We start from the raw sequence: 25,642 nt of genomic DNA, 5'->3' as shown, positions 1-25,642 counted from the left end.
CAGAGATTTAAAACAGATCGGTAACAGGGCGAATTTTCAAACTTCAAGCCATCATCATGGCCACCGGTCATCACGGCTGTAAGAGGCAGAAATCCACCTCCCTTTACAAAACATCAAGAGGGCTATGTCTGCATACACCTTGAGGACGTTGCACAAAGTGAAATACGCCAGCCACAAAAAGACCCACGCCGTATGAGTCCATGGACACGAGGCCCCTAGGGTGTCAGATTCACAGGGGCGGAGGGAGAAGAATGGTGGCTGGGGGGAGCCAGTGCTTCACGGGGACAGAGTTTCACTTCAGCAAGACGAAGAACTCTGGAGATGGACGGTGGGGATGGTTGCACAACAGTGTGAATGTGCTCAATTCCAGCAAACTGCACACTTAATGATGATTAAAATGGCATATTTTATGTGTATTTTACCACAACTTGAAAAAGTCCAAAATAATACATTTTTTGGAGTGGTATGTCATTGGAGTGGGTGAAACGGTTCTCTTTAGCCCCATTTCACAAGCCAGACGCAGCCCAACAGAGCAAAGCAATCTTTTCTTTAGGCCATAACTATTTCAGCAACCCCAGACTTGTGTCCTAGACGGGACTGTCCTCTCAGAGCAGGTCAGAGGTCCCGGCCCCCCACCCCCACCCCCGGCCCCAGAGGAACCTCCTGGAACTCCGCGCGGAGGGAAGAGGGTGCCCCAAGACCCTAGGATCTTAAAGACCCTAGGAGGGCCTCTGCCGTCCATCCCATTTGGACCCTCATGCAAATCCCAAACTACCCACAGTGAAGTGTGACTGGCAGGCTGCCCACAGGATATATCCTCACGGACCCGCCCAGCCGGGACCGCTGCTGGGGCCATGTGCCACCCTGCCCCCCGCCCCCTAGTCCTAACCGTGCTGCTGTCTGACATTCTATTTGGCACCCAGTCATACAGAGCCAACTGTACTAACTAGATTCTCTTCTTTTCCGCATTCTCAAAGCTCTGGCATCTATGACCTCAACCTCACAGACTTGGCGGGGGAGAAGGAGCCCCTCCCAGGGCCAGCCAAATCCCAGAGACTGCCAAGGGCTCCCGGGCAGGCCTTTCTTGTGCAAACCAACCAGTGCAGGGCCCACACCCCGGACACCACCCGACCTACGTCTCACACAGCAAGTCAGTATCCCCCTGCCCCAAATCACCCAGGGCCAGGAACCAAAGGCCAGCCCCCAGGTCCCAAAGCGCACCAGAATTATTCCAGCAGGCCAGTCCTCAGCTGTTCACTGGGCATGGTCTCCCCTGTCCCGCAAAACCCCAATAAAGGCTCTGGCCTCACCCCCCCCTCACCCCCACTTCTGTCTCCTGACCTCCTGATGCTTCCCTCTGGGGGAAGGGCCCTGCAGGGCCTGGCGTGAACCCCTGTGTTGAGACATGTAGTAGATCCTTCTCTTGATGTCAGATCGCGGGAGCACCACCCGGGGCGCGCCCACAGCCCACCCCGGTGTGGGGGCAGAAGAAAGGAAGGTGGGCCCCACTCCAGTGTTGGCTGGGCTGCTGGGGAGAGGCCAGCAGGCTCAGGCAGGAGGAAGAACCCAGCCGAAGCTACTGCTGAGGGGTGACTGTGGTTCCCAGAGGCCTGCTGGGATGGCCCGCACCGCCGTGCACGGCCGCCCTGGGTCCCGCTACCGGAGCCGGGCTGTGGGCGGCTGCTCCATGGCTGATGGAGAGCCACCGCGCCCTCTGTCCGTCTACAGATCACCGGCCGTAGACCTCCACACCTGCACTTCCCCAAACGCCGTCCCAGAGTCAAAAGAGCTCCCGGAGCACACACGTTTGGGAAACAAGTTTTTGTCAAACTGCACATTTCCGTCTCCAGAGGCGCTCCCCTCCTGAGGCTTTCTTCCCCGACGGAACCGCTGGGGGGGGAGGGGAGGTGGCCAGGGGAACCCGCTTTGGGAAACAGAGCTCACTGCCACCGCAGAGGAGAATCAGAATTACCCACTAGGCCAGGGCCGCCTCGAGGCCGTCCCCAGACTACCAATACTCTGCAGTGGAGCAGGGCCGACAAGACCGCTTCGTAACGGTGTGCGCGTAATCCGGCGTCCCTGACCTCACACGCCATCTAGGGACTGGAGCAGCACCTGCGGAATAAGTTACACTCAAAGACACGAAAGAATTGCATCAGAACGTGCTTCTGGTCCCTCGGAGATTCTTCTCAGCTCCACCTCCCCTCCAAGCACACTCTGACTCCAGATAAAAGACAGCAAAGCAACGATGTGCTCTACTCCCCTCCCCGAGCCTCTCCGTTGTCCAGAAAGCCCAACACGGCCTCAACCCTCACCCAGGAGGAAACGAGACACAAAACTCACCAACTCCACAAACCCCGGGAGGAGGAGGCACACCCCACTGCTTCCCGTGGCCTCCCCACCCAACCCCGACCAACGGGTACCGTCAGGGATGCCGGTCCCGGGCCTGGGGGTCACCATGCAGGGCACAACAAGCACAGGGCACGAGCCCACAGCTGGCTTCCCCATCAGGGAAACGAGGGAGCAGAGGTGAAGGAAAAGCCAGGCACATTTCCCATCCCAGACTCGGGTCCTACAGCAGCAACAGCTCTGCCTCAGCTAGAAGCTTCGAGAGCAGACTCTGGATTTACAATCCCCAGCCCAGCCAGTTATAAGTCTTAAGCCGGGGGGAAGTCGCGAGCTCCCCAGCAAAGCAGGGACCCTCGTTCAAATCACTGGAAGTGCATGTGCATGACCAGGGTCCCACGGGAGGCGAATGACATGCTGCAGAAGCAAGTCCATCTGGCAGGCAAGGTTGAGAATCACCCAGAGCGAGTCACAGGTCAAAGGGCGGACCTGCTGAGCACGGGGCTGAGACCCAGCATAGCCACCGGGGCTATCCCCAGGCATACAGCAAACAGACACACAGTCAAAGGTGTGACCGATGACAATGAGCTAAAATAAAGAATTAATTTGCATAGTGAAAACTGGGTACAGGCCAGTCATTACCAGAGCACAAACTGGTGAACATACCGAATTTCAAGAATTCATAGTATGTGCTGGTTAATCTTTGCCCTTCTTTTTATGTTTTACCTCCTGGTCACTTGGGTTTAGATACATAGGTTACCTGAAAGTCAGAGAAAACAAATCAAACAAGAGGGAGAGAAAAAAGAAGCACTGAAAATAGAAAATATAGCCCCCCAAAAGTGACAGAATTATGGTCAGAGGGAAAAACTTATTATCTAGAAGAGACGACCAAAACCCAAAAAAGCTATTTATTATATTTAAAATTTTTGTCGACACCCAAACAACTAAGGAGGCAAAAACATTTTTAAAGGCAGGGGCGCCTGGGTGGCTCAGTCATTAAGCATCTGCCTTCGGCTCGGGTCGTGGTCCCAGGGTCCTGGGATGGAGACCCACATCCGCCGGGCTCCCTGCTCAGCGGGGAGCCCGATTCTCCCTCTCCCACTCCCCCTGCTTGTGTTCCCTCTCTCGCTATCTTTTTCTCTGTCAAAAAATAAATAAAAAATCTTAAATAAAAAACAATAGCTTTAAAAAAAGTTTTAAAGGCAGAGACGCACTGGTCCGATGTCATGAATAAGGAAGAAGCACATTCTATTAATACACCTGATTTCATTAGAAGCGAAAAGCAAAAGGGACACTTCAAAATCATTAAGGGTACAATCCTCAGTGAGGATCTCTCCAGGATACACCTAGCAAAGATCACAGCATCCAAAACACAAAGCAGAAACGGACGTAAACTCAGAGAAACAGAACTCAGGGCACGGAACGCTTGGCTTCAGCTCTCTGCGCTAGGCAGGTAAAGAAAAACACAAGGACGGGAGCGTGAGGCTGCGAGCAGCGACACTAGGGAGCAGTTCCCGAGGAGGATCGAGATTTCTTCTTAAACCACTCTCGAGTCGCAGAAGATACAGAACCTGAGATGATAGACGACCTGGAAAACAACAGTAATAAAAACACCACAGCACACGTAACACAATCTAAAAGGTGTAGATGAAGCCACTCTCAGGAAAACAGAGACCCTGAAGAACTAAGAATAAAACTGCTCCAAGACCCATCCAGAAAGCTAAGTGAGACCAGCCAAGAAAACTCCGGGGGAAAATGGGTAAAAGGATGGATCACTCTGACCGAATGTTAGAAATGTGTCAAAACTGAAGGTGGGATGGACGATGAATAATCCAAAAATAATGCCAAGCTACCAATGGATTTTTTTTTAAGATTTTATTTATTTATCTGACAGAAAGAGACACAGCGAGAGCGGGAACACAAGCAGGGGGAGTGGGAGAGGGAGAAGCAGGCCTCCCGCCGAGCAGGGAGCCCGATGCGGGGCTCGATCCCGGGACCCTGGGATCACGACCTGAGCCGAAGGCAGACGCTTAAGGACTGAGCCACTCAGGCGCCCCACAAGGAATTTTTAATACCGAAAAAAGGCTGCTGTTCCAATCACTGAAAAGAATGCATTATTCAGTAAAGGATCTCAGGACAATGCATGTCTGAGGAGAATAAAGGTGCATCCAAATTCCATGTGAGTGAAAGATTCAACCATGAAAGATGAATTATAAGAACCTCGCCAAAAAGGATAATTTCAAAAAATAACCTGACCACGGGAAATTTCGAAGTACAAAAAACCTAGCTTCATTTGTGCCCATAAAATTTTCTGCATGGAAATAAACACCATAAAGCAAAGGCCAAGGGCAACCTGAGATAAAAACACTTTCGTGTGATCAGGAATAGAGCTAAATATTCTTAGAAACCAGTGAAACAATGGACAACAACTAAGAGAAAATTAGTAGAAAAAGAAACAGTTATTTCCCAGGAAAAGGAAACAGAGTGACTTATGAAGACACTTGGCCTTTGTGGACAGTTTTAAAAAATGTCACGGGTGCCTGGGTCCGCTGAGTCCGTTGGGCGTCTGCCTTCGGCTCAGGTCATGATCCCGGGGTCCTGGGATCGAGTCCCTCTTCTCCCTCTTCTCTGCTCCTCCTGCTTGTGCTCTCTCTCTCTCCCTCTCTCTGACAAATAAATAAAATGTTAAAATAAATAAAAGTGTCAATACACAGGATTAACGTGCTGTTTCTACTTTTCAGGTTTACCAAGACGAAAATGCCTGACAATGTGAAGTGCTGGGGACAGGGCTTGGCTCACACCCCAGGGCCAGGAGTATAAAGTGAGGTCTTCTGGAAGAGCAATCTCCTAGAATCTATAAAAAAATGTAAATATAAATACACCAGACCAAAAAAAAAAAAAATTTCACTTCTGGGAAGTCACCCTACAGATACGCAAGGGCAAAAACAACACAACAAAAGAAAACAAGTGTGTGTGCAAATGTCCCGGGTTCATGTACCAGCTACAACTTCTGATCGCAAGTATCCATCCACAGGAGGCCCGTGAAACGCGTGTCTCCCTGGGGACCCAAAGGGCAGACATTAACAAAGCTCTGGGGGAAGAACGGTGCCAGGCATGCGCTAATAGGGAAAGATTTCTAAGAACAGTGTCTGTGTGGCATTATCTCACCGAATATAAAAACAGACCAGGGATGCCACAACACGGCTGAAGCTTGGAAACATTTTGCCCAGGGAGAGAAGCCAGATACAAAGGCCACAGAGTGTAGATTCTATTTATATGAAATGTCCAGAATAGCAAATCCAGAGAGACAGAAAGTCCATGAATGTTTTGCGAGGCGGGGGGGGGGGGGGGGGGGGGGCGTGACCACGGATGTAAAGGGGGGGTCTCCTCTGGGGATGATGGGAATGTTCTGGAAGCAGATGGAGGTGGTGGCTGCACAACACTGTGAATGCACTAAATGCCCCTGGATTGTGCACTTTAAAATGGTTAATTTTACGTTAGGTGAATTTTAGCACAATTTTAGAAAATAAAGGAAGGAGATGCACAGACAAGCCTGTGTGCCTAGAAAACCTCGAGAAGGAAGCACCAAGACTGACAAGGCTGACGGGGCACCATTTATCTGGGGATTGCGGGATGGGGGGGGGCGTGGGAGGGAGGTGGGCAGAGGAAGAGGGGCTTCCCATTTTACACGCTTCACGGGTTTTTTCCCAAACTATCAGCGTTTGTTACTGGGGGTTTTTGTTTCTGTTTTGTTTTTCCTGACTTCTACTCCATCATGTAATAAATACGTTACCCTGAGAGAAAATTTAAACACTCCAGAGAGAGCTAAATGAAGCCCCAAAGCCAAGAGAGGCCCCTGGGAAGTAACTGCCTGCATAAAAGACAGAAAATAGTATAAAATTGTTTTGTGGGGGTTTTCACATAGTGATGCTTTAGATAAATACTTGTAACTGTAGATTAATAATTGGGCCCAAGCCAAAGCTCCCTCAACATTGTAAGGACCCCCTACTCCCCCCACAGCCCCAGAACACAGGGCAGGCCCCATTCTACAGCTGGGGACAAAAACAATTATAAAGAGCATTTTGAAAACCTTAATCCTGAGCAGATCAACTTACACCCACACTTGATTTTTATTTGTTTTGTTTTGTTTTGAATCATCTTGGCTTCTAGACTCCATAATCTAAAGCAAGTTAGTCAAGTACAAGAAACTTGACTATCTTGGGTTTTTTTACATTATTATTTAAAAAGAAAAAAAAAAGAAAAGAAATGGGCTCAAAGTTTAGAGTAGCAAAACAAAAGAAGAGTAAAAGTAAGTGAATTTCAGTTGAACTCTGGAAACACTCCACTCATTAGGGGTAATTGTGCCTGAGCTCTGCCTTGAGAAACAATGGGTTGGTTTTCCTTCTTCCAAAATAAAATGACAATGACATGCTGAATTGTGCAAACAGTATAGGTCCAAAAAAAAAAAAAAAAAAAGCCATCTGAATCTTGGCAGTGAGATCTTGTGCTTGACCATTCCTGATGCAGCCAGGCCATATTGGGGTAACACATCTCATGTGGCCTGCACTCCTTCCAATGCCCCCCTGCAGTCCGACGGGAAGGCCCAGCAGCCGCTGAGGTGCGTGCCGACACCCCTGCATAGAACTCTCCTCCCCATGTGGCCCCATGCGCTCCCCCTCTCCAGCACCCAAAGGAGCCAACACCAGGTGCCACGCTGGTGAGCTATGGCCGTGTGCCCCTGCGCCCTGCCCAGGGTCCCCACAAAAGCTACAGAGGGGGCCGCCAGGGGCCCCCGGTGACAAACTGCGAGCCAGCTTGAAGTCGGCGCCTTTTTCTGTCCACTGGGAACTCCCCGCTGCCTCCGGGGCCAGCCCTGCGCTTTGGAACAGCACAAAAGGGAAGAAGGAGGACCTGTCCCTCCGAGAGCTCCTTCCCTCATCTGCCCCCCCAGGAGCCCGAGAAGCAGGGGACCCCACGAGCCAGCCGGGGCCACTTGCCCCTTCCTCTCCATTTGGCGCTCGCTTCACTTCCCCGCAGGGGCCAGACTTCAAGGAGTCCGAGCCTCCTGCTTCAAAGGCTCCGAGGCCCAGATAAATCACATGCACTGACAGGGGCACAGCCCCAGCGCCCAGGATGTTTGCTCTCAGTGGGTTTTGTTTTTGCTGTTACCGTGGTTCCCCCAAGGGAAACAACGGGATGGGCGCCTGGCACCTCGAAGCCTCACCCCAGAGGGGAGCGTGCGCAGGCACCCCACTCTCCTCTGACCTCTGGGAGCCCACCCCCGAGAGCCAGGCGAGCAGCGGGAGGAAGGTGGGGGGCACAGACAGGCAGCGGACCCACGGTCCCCCGACAGCGGCCTGGCCGCAGTGCTGTCTCAGGGAGCAGCAGGGGACAGTGAGCTCCGCAGGACAGTGAGCTCTGGTGCCAAGTGGCTCATCCCCGTCAGGCCGTGCTGGCCCCCGCCCCAACCCCAACCAGTCGCGGGGCTCCCAGGCTCATGGATAGAAGGCGTGTCCATTGGCAGTGCCTGAGTTAGCCCGGGCCATGGACGGTTGGATCAACAGACGCCTATCATCTCCTAGAGCCAGAGGCTGGGGCTCGGAGATCGAGGGGTGCACATGGCTGGCTGCAGCATCTTCTCCACGTGGCTTCCTGTGACCCTCTCTCCGCCGTGCCTGTCTCTGGGCCCAAGTTTCTCCTTTTTGTAAGGACATCAGTCATACTGCATCAGGACCCACCGTAATGACCTCAATGTCACTTGATCACATCTGTAAAAAATCCTCTCTCCAAATCACAATACATCCTGAGGTCCTGGGGGTGGGGACCCCTGTGGACCTTTCTGCGGGGGAGACGGAATTCCTTCCTGGGACCGCATGGCATTCTCTTTATGAAAAGTCACTCGGTGAGAGCAACGGCCCTCCAGCCTAACAGCCAGAAACATTTCAAATGGTTCGTTTTGAAAAGACAGCTCCAATTGTGTTTCCATCTTAACATGCTTTCGGATTTCCCCAGTTTTCGCTACAGTTTCAAAATATCCAGAAAACTCTGGTTCCTGCGGCCATTTACACAAGGTCCAAGGATCCCCGCAGCTCTGGGGGTTCAAGGAATAAGCGGGGCCGGCTGCCCCCGCCGCCCCAGAACGCTCAGCCCCTGCGGAGGGTTTGGGGACAGCTTTAAAAATGATAAACAGGTTAAGAACGGGATGTGGATCGAACACTTGTGATGCCAAGAGTCACCCCTCGTGGAGAGTCTGAAGACCCAGAGAGCTAGCTGGCCTGGGACTCCTGCATCTCGACCTTCCACATCTTTACCCATCCATGAGCACCCCACAGATCAAGATGCACCCCGACAGCCTTAGCAACTTCCACGGTCTCCTCAAGACCCGCCTTCCCGCGTTTCTCCTGCACCCCCCCCCCTCTGGCCCGAGCAGGACAGAGCAGGGAAGAATGTGATGGGCGCGGACAGTATCTGTGACAATGGCCCTGACTCTGTTATTTACATGCCAGACACAGCGTCTTCCCTGGGGGCTTAAAGAAAGGACCCGATGAGAGGTCACCGGTGCGGGAGGCACAGTGGCACCAAAGATCCCGAGGCTCCTCCGTTCTTCCCCGTCCTCCCCCGGGGGAACTGCGGGTGTCAGTCTGGGCGTGTAGGCTTGACACCTGATTCTGGAGGCTGGTGTCTCCACACCTACGGGGACAGAGGGGAGATTGTGTAGACCAATCACCTGCAACACGAATCCTTCTGCGGCCTGCTGTTTGCCCCACCCAGAAACTCGCGCGGAATCACTGCTCTGTTGGCACCCACGGGTCCCCGTTTTCATTTCGGGCGCCGTGGAGACATGGTGCCCGTGATCTGGGTCCCGTGAAAAGACACGTCAATATTTCCAACTTGTCTCCTTTAGAAACGGGGCAGCAGGGAGCAGCATGCCTCCCCGGCACACATGGATTTTCTTAGAGCAAGCCACAGAATGGGTGTACTTTGGATGTGAACGGTCAACGCGAACGGCCCTCAAAGTGGCCACGTACACCCCCCCACCTCCGCCGGGCCCCCCGCGCCAGCGCTGACACCGTCCTCCTTACCCGCTCCGACTCCAGCCAAAGCTCAGCGGAGGACCACTGGGGTTACCTGTCTGATCATCTGCACCGTGTTCCCGCCTACCAAGGCCAAACGCTCTCCCTAAGGTTCTGGCCTCCTGTATTTGCCGCTCTGCAAGCCGCCTGCTGTACACCGTGTCCCTGTTTTCACTGGGACGTTGATCTTCTCATCTACCTTGTGAGTCACGTACTCTGAATACAAACCCCCTCATCTGCCCCACAGGTTGTGAACGGGGTTCTCGCCGTCCCGCGGGCTGGGTTTTAGGGTGGACGTCAGACCCTCCGCAGCAGGAAGCACCAAACAGAGTCTGCTGATGCGCTGTTGCTGGGAAAACCGGGAGGGCCGAACAGCTCCCACACCTCCCTCCGCCTTGGCTTTCTACACCTTCGAAACCTTTGCCTGATGAAGGCGGGCCCGCGGGAATGGCGAAGAAGGGTCTGCTCCAGGCAGGGTGCCGCAGGGCATCTCTGCTGGAGGTGCTGAGGAGCACCTGGCCAACAGGGGCCGGGAACGAAGGATCAGCCCAGCTCGATGGGGCCTTCCCGGGGCCCACACACAGCTCTGCACCAGCACCCGGTGGGGTCCTTCCCCACAGAGTGCCCACCGCCCCTGCACCTGCTGGAATTCAGCGGTGCAGCCCCACCGGGACCCACGGGTCTGGCCGAAGGCCGCTCTGATGGTGAAAACCAAAGTTAACGGGCACACCTTGCCTGCATCCCGCCACGAACAAAGCCAAGTGTCAAAGTCCATTTTGCAGCAAGCTGGGAAAACAGGGCAGGGCCTGGGTCTCAGATAACGCTTGCCTGTGATAACAGGCAAGTATTGAGATTATGTGGAGAACAGTCTTTACCATTCATGCAGAAGTATTTACAGGTAAAAAAATGAAGGCTGTCTGGGTCCCATTAAGAGGGCCAGGGGAAATGAAACCAAATTAACAGAACATGTCACTGTTGAGGCTGCATGAAACATATAGAGGGGTTCACTGTACCAGTCTCATTGTGTGTATGTCTGAAGTGTTCTATAATTAAAAAGCTAAGGAAAAACATGTTAGAGGTCCCGGCGATCCAGAAACGAGACTAGGACTTGGGCAATTTTCAGTCTAGTCGAAGAAACTGGTGTCAAACACACGGGAGTCCCGGCCCTCCCCCAGCCCCGTGTGAGGTCTGACACCATTTCCGATAAAATACAACGATTTGTGTCTTTCTTCTCAGGGATACTGGCTACGGTCACACGTGTGTATCCCTGTTCAGTCCTCTATTTGTAAATCATTTCAAATTTGCAGAAAAGTTGCAAGATTCATGCAGGAATCTCCCCCCGCCCCATCCTCTAGACCAGACCCACAAATTTTTCACGTTTCACCCGTGTCCATCATTCCGTCTCCACACACACGGTGCTCTCACTCCGAGCCTCAGAGAGTAGACTGTAGACATCATGCCCTTTACCCAGTAACGCACAGTATGAACTTCCCAAGAGTCGGGACATTCTCTTCCACAGGCCCCCTACAACTCACAAACTCAGGAACCTTGACTTTGACAGCACTTCTGAAGAATTCACCCTCACGTTCGCATTTTATCAAACATTCCACCGATGCCCAGGTTGGCGCGTTTCTGCTGTAGCCCAGACCCGTGTGAAATCACACTCTGCATAGTCACCCCCTCCTACCGCCTCCTTCAAGCTGGACCCGTTCCTTGATGTCTTTGCCCTTCACGACCTTGACGTTTTCTACTAAAAGCCAACTGTTTTATAAAATGCCCCTCCCCGTGTTGGGCTTGCTGGTTTGTGTCAGGCTGCATAGCCCCAGCTGCAATGCAACCCAAGTGACACCCTTCTCAGAAGAACGACGTCCATCTGCCCGCCCTGGTGGCGTGAGCCTCGATCACCCATTAGGGTGACGTGCTGGGCCTCCAGTCTTGTCACTGACTGTCCCCTTGCACAGGAGGGCTCTGCGGGGAAACACTCTGAGCCAGGAACATTCCCTGCTCCCCACCACACGTGGCCTCTTCCAATTAGATTCAGCATTCATTGATGACGGTTGCCCAAATCAATCTCCACGATCACTATCGCGACCTGCGATTTTTCCTACTCACCGGCCATTTATTAGTTGGTGTTTTGCTATAGGGGAGTGGCCTCTCGTCCCCATCCCTTCTATTTATGGAACATAGTTGTTTAAATAGCATCTCCCAAAATCCATACCCACCTAAAACTTCAAATGGGACCTTATCTAGAAATCATCTTTGCAGAAGTGACAAGGGAACTGCCACTGTTACTCTGTTTTATTGATCATAGCTGTCATCGTGGTTGTGAGGTGGGATCTCGTTGTGCTTTTGATCTGTATTCCTCTAACGACTACTGACGCTGAGCATCTTTTTGTATCATTTGTGTTATCTCACGCTTCTTGTATATCTTCCTTGGAGAAATGTCTACTCAAATCCTTTGCTCATTTTATTTTTTTTTTAAAGATTTTATTTTATTATTATTTGAGAGAGAATGAGAGAGAGAGAGAGAGAGAGAGCACAAGAGGGGGGAGGGTCAGAGGGAGAAGCAGACTCCCCGCCGAGCAGGGAGCCCGATGTGGGACTTGATCCCGGGACTCCAGGATCATGACCTGAGCCGAAGGCAGTCGCTTAACCAACTGAGCCACCCAGGCGCCCTCCTTTGCTCATTTTAAAAATCAGATTGCTTGGGGTTTTTTGGTTGAGTTGTGGGAGTTCTATATATTCTGGATATTAACTCCTTCTCAGGTATATACAGATTTGTACAGATTTACACATATTTACTCCCATTCTGTGGATTGCCTTTCCACTCTGTTGATCATGTCCTTTGGGGCACGTCCAATTTTAGCGAATCCAGTTTGTCTACTTTTTTCTTGTTTTACCTGTGCTTTTAGTGCCGTATCGGAAAAAAAAATCATTGCTAAGTCCAATATCATGCTAAGTCATGACACCGGAATTCGCAAAGTTTACCTATGTTTTCTTCTAAGAGTTTTATAGTTTTAGCTCTTATGTTTAGGTGCCTGGCCATTTTGAGTTAATTTTTGTGTATGATATGAGGTAAGGGTCCAACTTCATTCCTCTGAATGGAGAAATCCAGTTTTCCCAGCGCCCTTTGTTGAAAAGACCGTTCCTTTTTCATCAAATGATCTTGGCACCCCTGTCATTTGCCATGTATGTAGGGCTTATTCCTGGGCTCTCTGGTCTACTCCGTTGGTCTGTGTGTCTGTCCGTATGCTATTGTCATGGATACTGTAGCTTTGTCATATGTTTTAAAATCAGGAAGTGAGGGGGCGCCTGGGTGGCTCAGTCAGTGAAGCGTCTGCCTTCGGCTCAGGTCATGATCCCAGGGTCCTGGGACTGAGTCCCGCGTCGGGCTCCCTGCTCAGCGGGGAGTCAGCTTCTCCCTCTCCCACTCCCCCTGCTTGTGCATACTCCCTCTCTCTGTCAAATAAATAAAATCTTTCAAAAAATAAAATAAAAACAAAATAAATAAAAGATCTGAGGTAATCCGTATCACTTTCTGATCTCTCCTTTCCTTGTTTTGAAAACTAAGCAGATGCACAACCAGCGAGGCCCCCAGTTTGTGCACTGCATCCAGCTCTCACACTCATTAGGCAGAGCACCCCCTTGTCACGTCTCCTCCTGTAGACTCATCGGGGTCCTCGATTTTTCACTATTTCAAACCGCTCTGGAAACATGTCCGATGTTATACAAAGACTACGATATGGTGACCGGGGGCTTACTTCACTTTCGGGAAGAAAATTCCCAGTTTCCAAATGTTATTTCCAAATGTTCTATAGGAGAGTGTTCTATAAGAAAACACAAAATAACATCCTATTGGAGGGCTATGAGGTAGACTCTCCACGGAGTGTGACCCAGGGGCTGTGCCTGAAAGCTTTTGCCCACCTGCAGCCCCTCCCTCCCTTCCCACGGCCCTCCTGCCATCCATTTGCGGGCTGCTCACTTCTAGAGGGAGCTTCTAGCTCCACACCAAATTCCTCATTGTACCCCAAACCTTACGCATTCTCCTATCCAATGTTGTTGCCTGCCAGGAGCCAAAACGTTGAGTGCGACCCTCCTCCAGACCCCGAAGGGATGAATGGACTTTTCCTCTGCCCAGGCCCGCCCCCCCACCCCCCGCCCCAGGAAGCTCCTTATCCAGTACCTTTCCTGGCAATTCCCCCAATGAGTCCCACACCAAGCCCCTAGATTTTTCACGCACCTCCTTCCTTGGGTACAAACACATGACCCTCTCAAGCCCACCCGCTGCTGCCAAATTATCCCCTAAAAGACGGCTGCAGCACACCATCCCTTAGCCCACCCACCCCCTCACGTCCTCACATCCCCAACGCCCCGGTGACCTGACTCCCGGGACTCCTCCTGCCCCAGGGAGGATACAGTGCTTTCACTTCCTCCTGCTCCTTCCCGCTGTGAGCAGCTGGCTGCCCTGGGGGCCGGGGCTGGGGTCTGGGGTAAGGGAGCTCTCCACCAGGCGGCCCGCATCACCGTCGGGGTGAGTTTGTCCCTGAGCGCATCCTCACATGTCACTTCCCTTGCCCCCCCCCCCAGAAGTGGGTCTCCCGGGGGGACCCTGCATCTGCATGCCCCAGGGTGCCTGATATCACGTGGGGGCTAACAGGCAAGGGGCAAGGTGTCCTCGGTCCTTCCCCCGTGCACATGCTTGGAACCTGCAGGGTACACGTTCCTCCAGGACACGCGTTTCTTTCGAGTCTTCCAGGCGTCGGGTTTTGAGATCGCAGACTTGGCCTAACTCAAGTCAACAGTCGTCACAAAGACCATTTTATGTGCTCCTCATGGAGTTGCCGTGTCGCCCCTCCCAAACACACGTACCCACACACAGGCGTAGTGCACACACGTGTTCACGTAATTCTGTGTAGCCCCATGCGGGGCGCAGTAGGCTCCGTGCTGGGCGCCTCTGGGGCAGAACCCTCTGGGTCCACACGTTAGAGTCCATCCAGCTGGGTTCTGCCTTCCCACCTCCCACAGGCAACAAACAAAGCAAACCAAGTGGAGCCCCTCCTTCCCGGACAGAGGAGAGGAACAGCCCCTGGGGCAGGGGCGGGGGGGGGGGGCAGGCGACAGAGCTCCCCGCAGTGATGGGAATGTCCTCTGTGTGCGTGGACCTGTGAAATTCAGCCAGTGCAGCGAAGGAAGTGAATCTTTCATCTCAGTTTAATTCATTTTAACCTGAAGAGCTATATGTGCCCAGCAGCGACTGTCCTCCCGGGCTCAGGTCTGCAAGGGGGATTTCTGTCTTTTCAGTGAATGCTGGATTAACTAGCCCCCCAGCGGGGCACCGGGCTGGGGGAAACCACTGGGCTGGGAACTTGGGGGATTTGGGGCAAACCCTCCCCCACTCCCAGAGGACCTGAAGAAGCAGCCACATTCTCCCCAGATAACATCTCACAAGTGACAGCCTACTGGAGCTCATTCCAAAGACAATTAAAGACACACACACACCACTTCCCACTGGAACGTGAGACTTTCTAGAAGACAAGCCACTTAGTCTAATTAGGCCAAATTTTTCTGTAACTACTTTCTTCCCTTTGGCTTTTGATACTTTTTTGGGGGGGTACTTTCTGAGATAGAACTTAAAAACACACACACAACAAAACAAACAAACAAACAAACAAACAAACAAACAGAACAGAAATCCCCAAAAATGGTGCAAACCACACCAGCATGATTCCTTATTTTTGAAAAGCTTTGCTCAACAATTCCTGGGCTCCTCCGTTACTATGATTTTAAATAGATCACACTCCCGGTACGTTCTCTGACAGTTGCACGTGTGAGCAGAGCTGTCCTGCCCTTATTTCCAAGCTCCTTGACATCACCAAATAAATACCTACCAGAGAGAGGCTGGTACCAACCCACGCCAGTTGCAGCCATAATTAATGGAGCACCTCTTGTTGCCCCGATTTTTACTTCAAAACTCAGGAAGCCCTCACTACTCATCAGACTCCTACCATTTCTGTTTCCAACATCAGTGCTTTTAACCCCAACTGTCCTCTCATGAAGTTGCTATCGGCCACGCCAAATCCAGACCTCGCGGGCAATGCTTCCTCTCTCTGCAAAGCAAAGCCCCCTCTGCTCTGAAAACTTTCATGCATGGTGTTCCTGCAGGTCACCTGGCAGTCACCACAGGGTCCCCAAAGAAGGAAGGATCTTAATGACAACCTTCTCCACCGGGATGGGGTAAGAGCCCTTCAGGAGCCCCCCGTGGGGCACAGCAGGGCAAACCCAAAGCTTCGCTACCCTGCCCTTCTCCACGCTGCGGCAGGGGATGCCGACGTGTCAGTTCCCAGAGAATGGACCAAATAAACACCAAAAGGCGTCTGACGTCAGCGAACGTTTGAGAAGGTGGTCATAAACCTTGGGTGGGGATAACACTTAGCAGCCCACTGCCTCTTCCTTGACTGCAACTTGGAATGATATAATTAGAGCTCCCCCAGGGGAAAGAGAGAGTACACAAATTTCCTGTGTTTCATCAGGCTGGCCAGGGTTCTGCAGATCAGGGAGGCCAAGCCCTTCACACCCAGGTCCCATTTCAATGATAATAACTTTCCACATCCTGGCCTCCCTGTGGTGGAATGCATTTTAAAGGAGCGCCCCTTCTCCAGCCCCTTCTGAAACCTGGCTTCAGAAATCCCCCTTTAGAGGATTCATCCTCCCTACCTGTCTGAGGAGCTGTGGCTGCAGGACATTTCTATCCCACTGATGGGGGTGGGGAGGGAAGATTCCAGAGGAAAGATCCCTGTTAAACCAGGTCCTGCCAGCCTTAAATGTCTCAGAGGTTGAACCAAGGCTAACTGACTATTCATGGCGAACAAGTATTTCACAGTCAAGGGTGACACAGAAATACCAAATGAGGCTGTACTTTGACCGAACGATAGGAAAAAGCTTTCCATTATAGGAAATGGAAATGCCATTCCCATTGCCTGGTCCCTCTGCAGATCACTGTCCCCAAAAACTACCCCAGGAAGCCCATTCTAAAACCCATGTTGTTTTTTTGCACACGAAACATTAAGCAAAATTCTGGTCGTTTTTCCAACGGTGACTTGCTTTGCTAATTGAGAGCTGGGCCTCACTGCCTAGAGCCCTGTGGGCACCCAGCGCTGTTTTTGTGAGCACTCAGCCCAGCAGCTCACTGTGGGTGCCCTGCAGGGCCAGCAGTGTTCAGGTCTCGGGATGGCATCCAGTAAGGAGCAGACACCAGGGTTAAACGTGCTCTCGCTATTAAATACTGCAACATTTCAAATGTTTGCTTCTTTGCTCCGTGCACAGCCGTAATCAAAAAAACATGTTGTCTTACTATATACATGAAAACTTTTCTTTTTTCCAAAGTCTTCTTACCAAAGACGTTTTCGTTTGCTTGCTTCCAAATGGACTGCGAGCATTATTTATTATAACCATCGGTCCAAGAATCTGGGCCAGAAGTCAAAGCTGCTGCACTGTCAAAATGGGGAGAGGGAGAACCCCCAAAACGGCCACTGCCAGCCCATCCTACCTAGGCGGGGCACACAGCCCATCAGGTGCTTGTCTCCTTAGGGAACAGAGCCGTCCATAAAAATGTACAATAAGAACTTATAAATCCTTCTACAATACCCTTTCCATGTCTTTACATAGTAACATCTTTTGTGTATAAAATACACTCAGGTTACAAGGAGGCCTCTTCACAGCAGAAAAGATGCCAAGTACCCAAATCTCCTGTCATCATAAAATTGTATTCATATTTTGAACATGAACAAATTTGAATTTTCAGCTAACCGAGCATTCCAGAAGAGGACGATGAACACCTTTCCTACTCCCTCCCCAGCTGGATATGATTATTTTACTGGAAAAAGAAAGTTACCTCCGCTCAGGGTTCAAGAGTTAAGGAGAATGGCCCAGGATTGCTTTGTTCCTCAGAGATTTCTGAAACTCGACTGGGAAGGACAGCAATGTTTAAACTACTCCGCCCGAAACGCGAGCTACTTTCCCGAGCTTGTTCCAACGTTGACAGGAGCAACAGAGGAGTGGTCTTTCTCGCAGCGCGCAGCTCTCACCCCTCCGCGCCGCACAGCACCCCACCCTCCGCACGCGCAACGCAAACCACCGCAGCCGCAGGTCGGCCAGGCAGAGAGCGTGGTGCGGGACAACCCAGCCCCGGGCGGCCACCGCGCCAGCGCTGCGCCACCGCGCGTCCGGGCGCCGAGTTAAGCCGCTTCCGCCCCCCTCCCACAGCGCAGCGAGCGGATCCCCCCCGCCCCGCTCCCTCGTTCTAAAGGGGATAGGGATTCTTGCAGGGAGGAGGGGTGCAGAAATCCGCAGGGATGTTGGCGAGAATCCCCCAGGCTGACTTCGAATAGGCTAGTTACCACTGCACCGTGGATGCACCCTGAACGCTTTATGCTTTAAGGGACAGCGACAGACTTACGCAAGCCCCCTTCCCAAACCAAGTAACCAGAAATGTCTGACATAATCAGCATCTGCTTAAACCCAGACCACTCCCCAGAAAGGCTGCCCAGCATTCCTGATTGTGTAGACAGGTCCCTGGAGCGCGCAGCTGCCAGCAAGACGCGGGAAGAGTGAGCCCCCTTCTGCGACGGTCCCCTGACTCTCACCTGCCTGCAGGAATACATGGCGGGTGGTGCACTATGCGAGAGGCGGGCAACACTGAATCCCTCTTAAGTGTAAGGGGACAGCTCACACATTTCTGGGACTGGAGGCGAACCTCCTCAGCCTCCCGACGTCCCGGCCTGGAGGCACCGCCGCCCTCCCCCACCCCGGCAGGGTGCCCGGAATTCGGCCGCGGTGCGCGGGCCGGAGGTGCTCGGGGGTCCGGACGGCGTGGGCGAGCGCCGCCTCCTCCGGCTCCCTAGACTGGGGCCCCAGGCTCTCTCCGCACCTCGAGGCTGTTCCTGCATGCCCCGGGGCCCACGCAGACAAACCCGCGCGATGACCCCGGGGGCAACGTGTGCCCCTCCAGGAAAATGCCACCAGGAACCCGGGCCCGACCCTCCGGCCGCGTGCCTCGTCCCGGGTCCTGGGTCTCGGGGTGCCGCCCCAGCAGCCGAAAGGTCGCCCCGCGACCCCTCGACCCCAGGCAGGAAACGCCACTCGGCTACCTCCCGGGAGTGCAGGGGGGGTGGGGGCAGAGGAGCCAACAAAAGGGAAGCCAAAGTCCCTTTCGATCTAGAGGCGGGGGCGGGAACCCCATCCCCCGGGCCCCGCCCGACTGCGGCGCCGGCCCTGGGTGGGGGGCTCCGGCGGAGAGGGGGCCGCAAGGACCGAGTCAAAATCCTGAGAACTAAAGACACATCTGCGGACCCGGGACCGGGCCACCTTCACACTCACGACCCTCGCAGACTCCTGGCCGGGGGCTTCCCCGTGGGCGCCGGCGCCGCTCGCCGGGCCTCTGGAAACACTTAGCCGTCCCCAGAGCGCGCCTCATTGGAAGCAGCCCCGGGCGGCGGTGCGCGGGGCCGAGGCGGGCCCGGCGGGGAGGGGACCTGCGCGGCGCCCCCTGATCCGGAGAGAGGCCGGGGGCACAGCCGCGGAGGCGCAGACCCGAGAGCGCGAGCCCCTGCCCGTGCACGAAGACGACGCGCAGGGGAGGGCGCGGGGCGGCGGGTCCTACCTGTGGTCCGGAGCACGCAGAGCAGGAGCGCGGCGGCCACCCAGACGGTCCGGGCGCACATGAGGGGCAGCGCCGAGCCCCGGGCCATGCCGTGGGCCGTGGGGGCCGGGGCGCGGGGGCCGGCGGGGCCGGGCGCCACCACCCCTGTCGGCCGCGCGTCCGCTGCCCTTTTTCCCGGGCTCTGCGCAAGTTGGTCCCTTTCGAAGAACTCCTAGTCTTCCTCCTGTTGCGGCCCGGACGCGCCGCGAGGCTCCGGGCGCGGCGCGGGCTGGCTGCGAGGCTCCGGGGCGCGGGCTGGGCGTCCCGCCGGCCGCGGGGATGAGCGCTGGGGGCGGACCGCGGGCGCGCAGGAGGCAGGGTCCCCGGCTCGCCCGCCCCGATGGGCAGAGCAAGGCCGGCGCCGGCGCCCCCTGCCGGAGGGACGCGCCTGCCGCGGGCGGGGCGCGCGGGAGGCGAGGGGCCGGGACCAGGGGCCGCCGCACCAGCCCCGGACGGGCCTCCCGCGCGCGCCCCCGGCACGCTTAGACGCAGAGGTGCGCCGTGGGGGCGTCCCGCCGGACCTCGCCGCGCCTGCCCGCGCCACAGGGGCGCGCTGGGCAGTTGGCATCCACGTTCAGGGGGCGGGACCCCCGGGCGCCTGGTCACAAATCAGTAACTCAGGACCACACTGCTCCCTCGCCAGGCCCACAGGGCCAAATCAGACAGCTACTCGGTCCCAGAAACCGGCGGTGCAGGAGGAAGAGAAGCGAGGGCATGGAGAAGCGAAACGGTCAAGGAAAGAAACAGGCCAGGCCGCGTCCCCGCCGTGTGCCCTCCCGGGCTCTCCTCGCCACGCTGCGCGGTGGGGACGACCAGGTCCTTCCAAAATGCCCAGAAACCGCCGGGACTAGAGCGGCGTAGAGGGAGCGCGATGCTATCTGAAGCCACCGTGGCTTTTGGTTTACTGTTAAAAGCAAATTGTGTAATTTTACCCATTAAAGGCAGAACACTATTTGTTCTCTGCAGAGCCCCAGAACATGCAGAAGTAATTTGCTTCACTTGTAAAAGACGTTTTGAATGCAATTCAAATAGCATATTTTCTTGCTTATTCTTGGTTTTGCTTAACACATGCCAAGGTCTGGAATTGGAAAGCCTGACCCTCCTGTTTGTAACTTAGGAATTTTCTTTGTTTTTGCTCTCTTGGAGAGAGGATTTGGAAACGCCCCCCCCCCCCCCCCCCCCCCCCGTTGTTTGTTTTCTGAGATTTATCTTTTAACTGATTATCAAGCAGTTTGTTTGGCGTTTTTGCTCAAGCCCCATTTCCTGCTAGTTGGGGTGAATTAGGGAGAGCCCTGGCCTTGGGTGCCAGACCCGGAGGCAGCTCAGCTTGCCCCCCTTCCCCACCCTACCCCCGGATTGCCCCTCCACTGCCTCACACATGGCAGGAAATAAAAGTTCTCTAGCTGTGTCTGCTGACAACATGGCTGAGCCAGCCCCCGAGCATTACCGCTGTTAAAATGATTTAGGCCCGCACGTCTCTGGCGAATCTGTTTGCAGCAACATCCCACGCACTTCTCTTTCCTAATGCACACTGTAAGGACCGTGCAGTGGCTGGCCAGGGGGTGGCCAGAAATCCAGGGAGAAAGGGAGAAGATGATAAAATAGTTATCCAGTGGTGGAGGCCTGAGCGCAGACGGTGGTCTGAACTGTTTGAGGACCGCCAGGTCTTTATCTTTGGTTTTTTCCTCGCTTTCCTTCCCCTGGCGGCCCTCAAGGATGCTTCCAGAGTAAGTAAGGCTTTAAGAGTTGGTCTTGAGGCACTTGGTTCCAGACTCCTCCATTCTGGATCTGGTGGAAAGCAGAGAGGGAGGGCCGAGGAGGGTCCCTCTGCAGAGCTCCATCCTGTCGCTGGATCTGTGCTCCCTTTCGCTTTCTGCTGCAGAGACTTGACCTTGTAGTTCCAGGACTATTCGGTCCAGAGCTCCGCCACTTACTTTCGGTGTGAACTTTGGGGAAATGACCTAATCATGCTACAGCCCCTCATCTGTGTGCAATTTTCACATGACTGGATTCCCCGCAAACCTGACCTGAGAGTTTAAACAGCAACATATATTTTTGCCAACAGTTCCTTGGGTGTGGTCAGAAATGTGGATTGTATCACACGTGATTCCTTAAAGGTTTATAAAAATTGCCTTTTCAGCATTTCTTTCTCCACAGTTCCCCTACCTCTAACTCTGGCCGGCTTCTGCCTATCTTCCCCCTTCACTCCCTCCTTCCTTCCCTTTCTACAGGTTCAGAACCTACAGGAACAAATGCAGTAAACTTATCCTCATGAATGGGGACAGTTGAAATAATGTGCTTTCTAAGTAGCAGAATGTGGCTTGGATCCCAAGTCAGACGGAGGCTGCTTGTCCCCTCCAGCCTGGACTATGCTTAATGATCGCTGCAGGACACATCACCACCAAACCTAACCGCGTAAACCAGTAAACATTTACTATTTCACTAGTTTCTGTGGGTCGAGAACTCAGGCGAGGCTTAGCTCAGTCTGGCTCAGGGTCAGCCGGTGCTGCCTCACCTGAAGGCTGACGGAGGCCAAAGGGTCTTCGCAGGGCCGCTTGCTCACATGCCTGGCAAGTGAGTGCTGGGTGAGGGTGGCAGGCCTCCCTTCCTCCCACACGGATCTGTCTACAGGGCTCCCTGAGCATCCTCCCAGTACGGCAGCTGACTGACCCCACCGTGACAGCCGGGGGGCAGCTGCAGTGTCTTTTTTAACTGAGCTTTGGAAGTCACACACGGTGACTTCCACAGTAGCCTGTTGCCTTCATGGGCCTCTTTGTGGTAGGAGGAGGCTGCATGGGGGTGTGTACACCCGGAGGCTGACTGCCGCCCCCACCTGGATAGAGCATGGCCATGCTGGTCTCAGAATAGGCAGCAGGCAAGAGGGAGAGGAGATGAGCGTGGTGGGCCCCCCCGGAAGACCATGCGGGGAGCCATGCAGGTATCTGCAGGAAACCATTCAGGTGCAGTGACGGGCTCGTGTGAAGGCGGAGGGGTCCTGAGGTATCTGACGAACAGCCCATTGGCCATTTGTATGCCTTCTTGTGTGAAATGTCTGTTTAAATCATTTGTTCATCTTCTCACTGGGTTATATATCTTCTTATTTTTGAGTTTTACGAGTTCTTTGTATGTTCTCGATAGAAGCTTATTTCAGGCCAGATAAAGATTCAGATGACGTGTTCTCCCAGCCTCCAGTTTGTCTTTTGGTGTTTTTTTTAACAGTGTCTTTTCATAAAAAGCACTTTCTCATGTTAAGGAAATTTTTCCTTTTACGAGTAGTGCTTTTTGAGTATCAGTGATGCTGGATCAGACCAAAAAAATGAGGAGGGATCGGGAGTAGCAGAGCGTAGCACACATCACTGCACTGATGGGAAAGGTGGGCGGCCACCACCCACTGCCCCTGCCCACTGCACTCTTGTGGGGAACACATGCAAACCAGTGCAGGGGCGATCCTCACATATTCGTTCCTATTTCAACGGGGAAAATCCTCCCCTGAATTGTACCCTTCTGCTCTCCCAGCAGCGAGCGATGCCGAAGTCCAAGCCCAAACGAGATGGCCCCATGGCTCCACCCTCTCGGCCGGTCCAGCTCCGGTCCCCCCTGGAAGCACACAAACAGCGTGGCCAAGGTCGAGGACCTCTTTGTTTCTCTCTATCTCGGCCTCTCCGCTGCATGTTATCCTAGACGGTTGCTGCCTGGAAGTTCAGGTTTCTGCTCAGCCTCATGACACCAACGACCCTGGGCCCCCACCGCTGCCTCTCTAGGTGTTCCTCCTTGTTCTCTCCTTGGCCTTGAGGCTGTGCATGGTCTCTTCGCTCTGCCATCTTTTCCAAGCCCGTGGCTTCAGCTGCCACCCTCTGCCTGCCAGCGCGGGTGTTTATATCTCCCAGCCGAGCCGTTCCCCTCCTCTCCAAGACCTGTGTTTTCAACCGTCTCTTTGGCATCTCCACTTGTCTGTCCCAGTGGCACCTCAGACTCAAACCATCCAAACTTGAACTCCTGATTCACACGCCCCGCCACCCTGAACCTGGCCTGAAACCTAATCTTTTTCCCGAACTCCCTCCCTCACGCAGCGGTAATGCCATCCACGCTCCCTGAGACACACACGGAGGCCCCACCGTTGGCTCCTCATCTCTCCCGTCCACCCCCGGCCATGTCCTGCTGCTTTTACTGCCTGGAGGCTTCTGCCTACTGTCCTTTGTCCCCAGGGCCCTCACCCTAACTCAAGAAAAGATCATCTCTGGCCTAGTTAAGAGCCTCTGTCCCAGGCCCCACTTCCTCCAACACCCAGCTCCAACGGGCTCCCCACGCCTACATAAAAGATCCTTTCTTTCTTTCTTTTTTTTTTTTTTTAAGATTTTATTTATTTATTTGACAGAGAGAGACACAGCGAGAGAGGGAACACCAGCAGGGGGAGTGGGAGAGGGAGCAGCAGGCTTCCCGCGGAGCAGGGAGCCCGACGCGGGGCTCGACCCCAGGACCCTGGGATCACGACCTGAGCCGAAGGCAGACGCTTAACCGACTGAGCCACCCAGGCGCCCCCATTTTTTTTTCTTTCTTAAGTAGGGTCCACACCCAGCATGGAGCCCAACAAGGGGCTTGAACTCACACCTCTGAGATCAGGACCTGAGCTGAGATTAGGTGTCAGACCCTCAACTGACTGAGCCACCCAGGCACCCCAGAAAGCTCTTTCAAACCCAGGTGGAACTCCGTTGCTCCCCAACGGCCTGCCAGCACTCTGAATCAAAGTCTGACACCTGTACCTTACATAAGGATCTGCCCCCCACAAATGCCCAACCTCATTCTCAGGGACCCCTCCTTGATCACCATCACCCCACGACGGGTCAAGGCTGCACGTAGACAGTGTGTCTGGAACCCCACCTGGAGGCAGGCCTCATGGGTATAATCATGCCCAGTGTTGCAGACGTACTTGACCTAGGTCTGTTCTCCCTACCGATCTGCCGCTGCCCTGACAGCTGCTGTGAGCCCACCAGCGCTCGAGAGGCGAGAGGCGGTAGCGGCGAGTACGGCAGGGAAGCAGGGAGAAGAGCAGGAAATGCTGTGCTCAGCACTGATTTAGGACAAATACCATACCTTCTTCCGTTTACCGGCCCACCGCCTTTCTCTAGCGTGGAGTAGAGCTCTACAACATGGTGCTGGCAGCTTCTCCCTTTCATGCTTACACGACTGAGTGAATTCTTTATAGACTTATCCTAAAATTACACATCCACCCAAAAGTACGGTGGTTTTGTGAAATAAATTTTATCTCAAACCATGTATGTCTACGTACAGTTTAAACATGCTTTCTTGTTCCCCAAAATTCAGACTCGGAGCTGATGAAACCAGCATCCCAGTTTTCACCAAGAACTGCAAACTTCCAAAGCTCACACAGCTTGAGCACGATTGTGATAACAAAGGAACTTTATCCTAAATTTCCAATCTTTATGTCAGGAAATGGGGGCAGCAGAAAGACCCTGACAGGAAATACCTTTCCTGTGGGTCAGCATTTTGAACAAAGATGACTCCCAGGTGGCAGGTGGGCATCCTGAGGGGGTCTGCCACCAGCTGAAGCTCTCATCTCCCTAGAGGTTTTCGGTGAGAGGTGTTTTCCTCTCCTGACAGGAAGTACATGGCGTGTTTTCCGACACCAGTTTTCCAAAGAGCAACTGGGGGTCCCTCAACGTAACTCTATTCTGACACTGACCACACACAGTTAGCAGCAGACCCCACAGGTTACAGGCTCGGTCCCACCACCAGGCCTCACGTCAGATGCCCGTCTCAGGTCCTGGTGCCCTGGGTAGCCACACCTCTGTCCCACTTGGCTCCTCAGTTCTGAGAACTTGCTAGAACTGTTCTCAGAACTCAGGAAAAGTACTTTACTGACCACTTCCGGTTTACTATAAAGGGTACAGCTCTGGGACAGCCGACTGGAAGAGAGGCGTGGGGCAAGGTAGGGGGTGGGTGCACCCACCCCCTAGCTCCTCTATGTGCTCACCAACTTGGAAGCTCTCTGGACCCCTTCATTTAGGGTCTTTATGGAGGTTTCATTACAAAGGCACAATTGATTAAGTCATGGGCCACTGGTGATCCGTCTCTGGCCCCTCTCCCGTCCCCCCTACCCATGGCTTGGTCTTTCTGGTGACCAGCCCCCGTCCGAAGCTGGTCAGGAGCCCTCCCACAGTCACCTCATTAGCATGAACTCAGGTGTGGTTGAGAGGGGCTCCCTATGAAAAACAAAAGATACTCATCACTCAAGAGATTCCAAGGGATTAGGAGCTCTGTGCCAGAAACCTGGGACAAAGACCAAATATAAATTTCCCATTATACCACACATATGGTCAGAATATTTTCCCTGATGGGGCAGTTAAAAATAATAGTTCCTTCTTTTTCGAAATGGAAAGTCAATAAAACCAACATGTATTTATATCACCATGGTTACTACAAAAGGACGATTGGATGAGAGTTACTAATATTACAAAGGTTTTTGTTCAACAAGGTTTCATGCCGAGAATACCCTCCAAAATCCTCT

General features: G+C 53.6%; 1 protein-coding gene across 2 annotated transcripts in view; it reads right to left on the bottom strand.

The window, feature by feature from the left end:
• The window catches only part of ROR2 (receptor tyrosine kinase like orphan receptor 2), a 192,748-nt gene extending 173,354 nt beyond the window's left edge, over positions 1-19,394 (bottom strand). For both annotated transcript variants that reach the window (XR_003523683.1, XM_027615425.2), the window contains exon 1: positions 19,078-19,394. Coding sequence is in view for 1 of the 2 variants with exons in the window: in XM_027615425.2 (XP_027471226.1) it covers positions 19,078-19,165 (88 nt within the window). In the remaining variant the exon portion in view is untranslated. The remainder of the gene's footprint in view (positions 1-19,077) is intronic.
• Between the last annotated feature and the right edge of the window lie 6,248 nt (positions 19,395-25,642).

The sequence above is a fragment of the Zalophus californianus genome, chromosome 13 (assembly GCF_009762305.2).
Source record: "Zalophus californianus isolate mZalCal1 chromosome 13, mZalCal1.pri.v2, whole genome shotgun sequence".
Taxonomy (NCBI): Eukaryota; Metazoa; Chordata; class Mammalia; order Carnivora; family Otariidae; genus Zalophus; species Zalophus californianus.
This window is presented reverse-complemented; position numbering and strand designations above follow the sequence as displayed.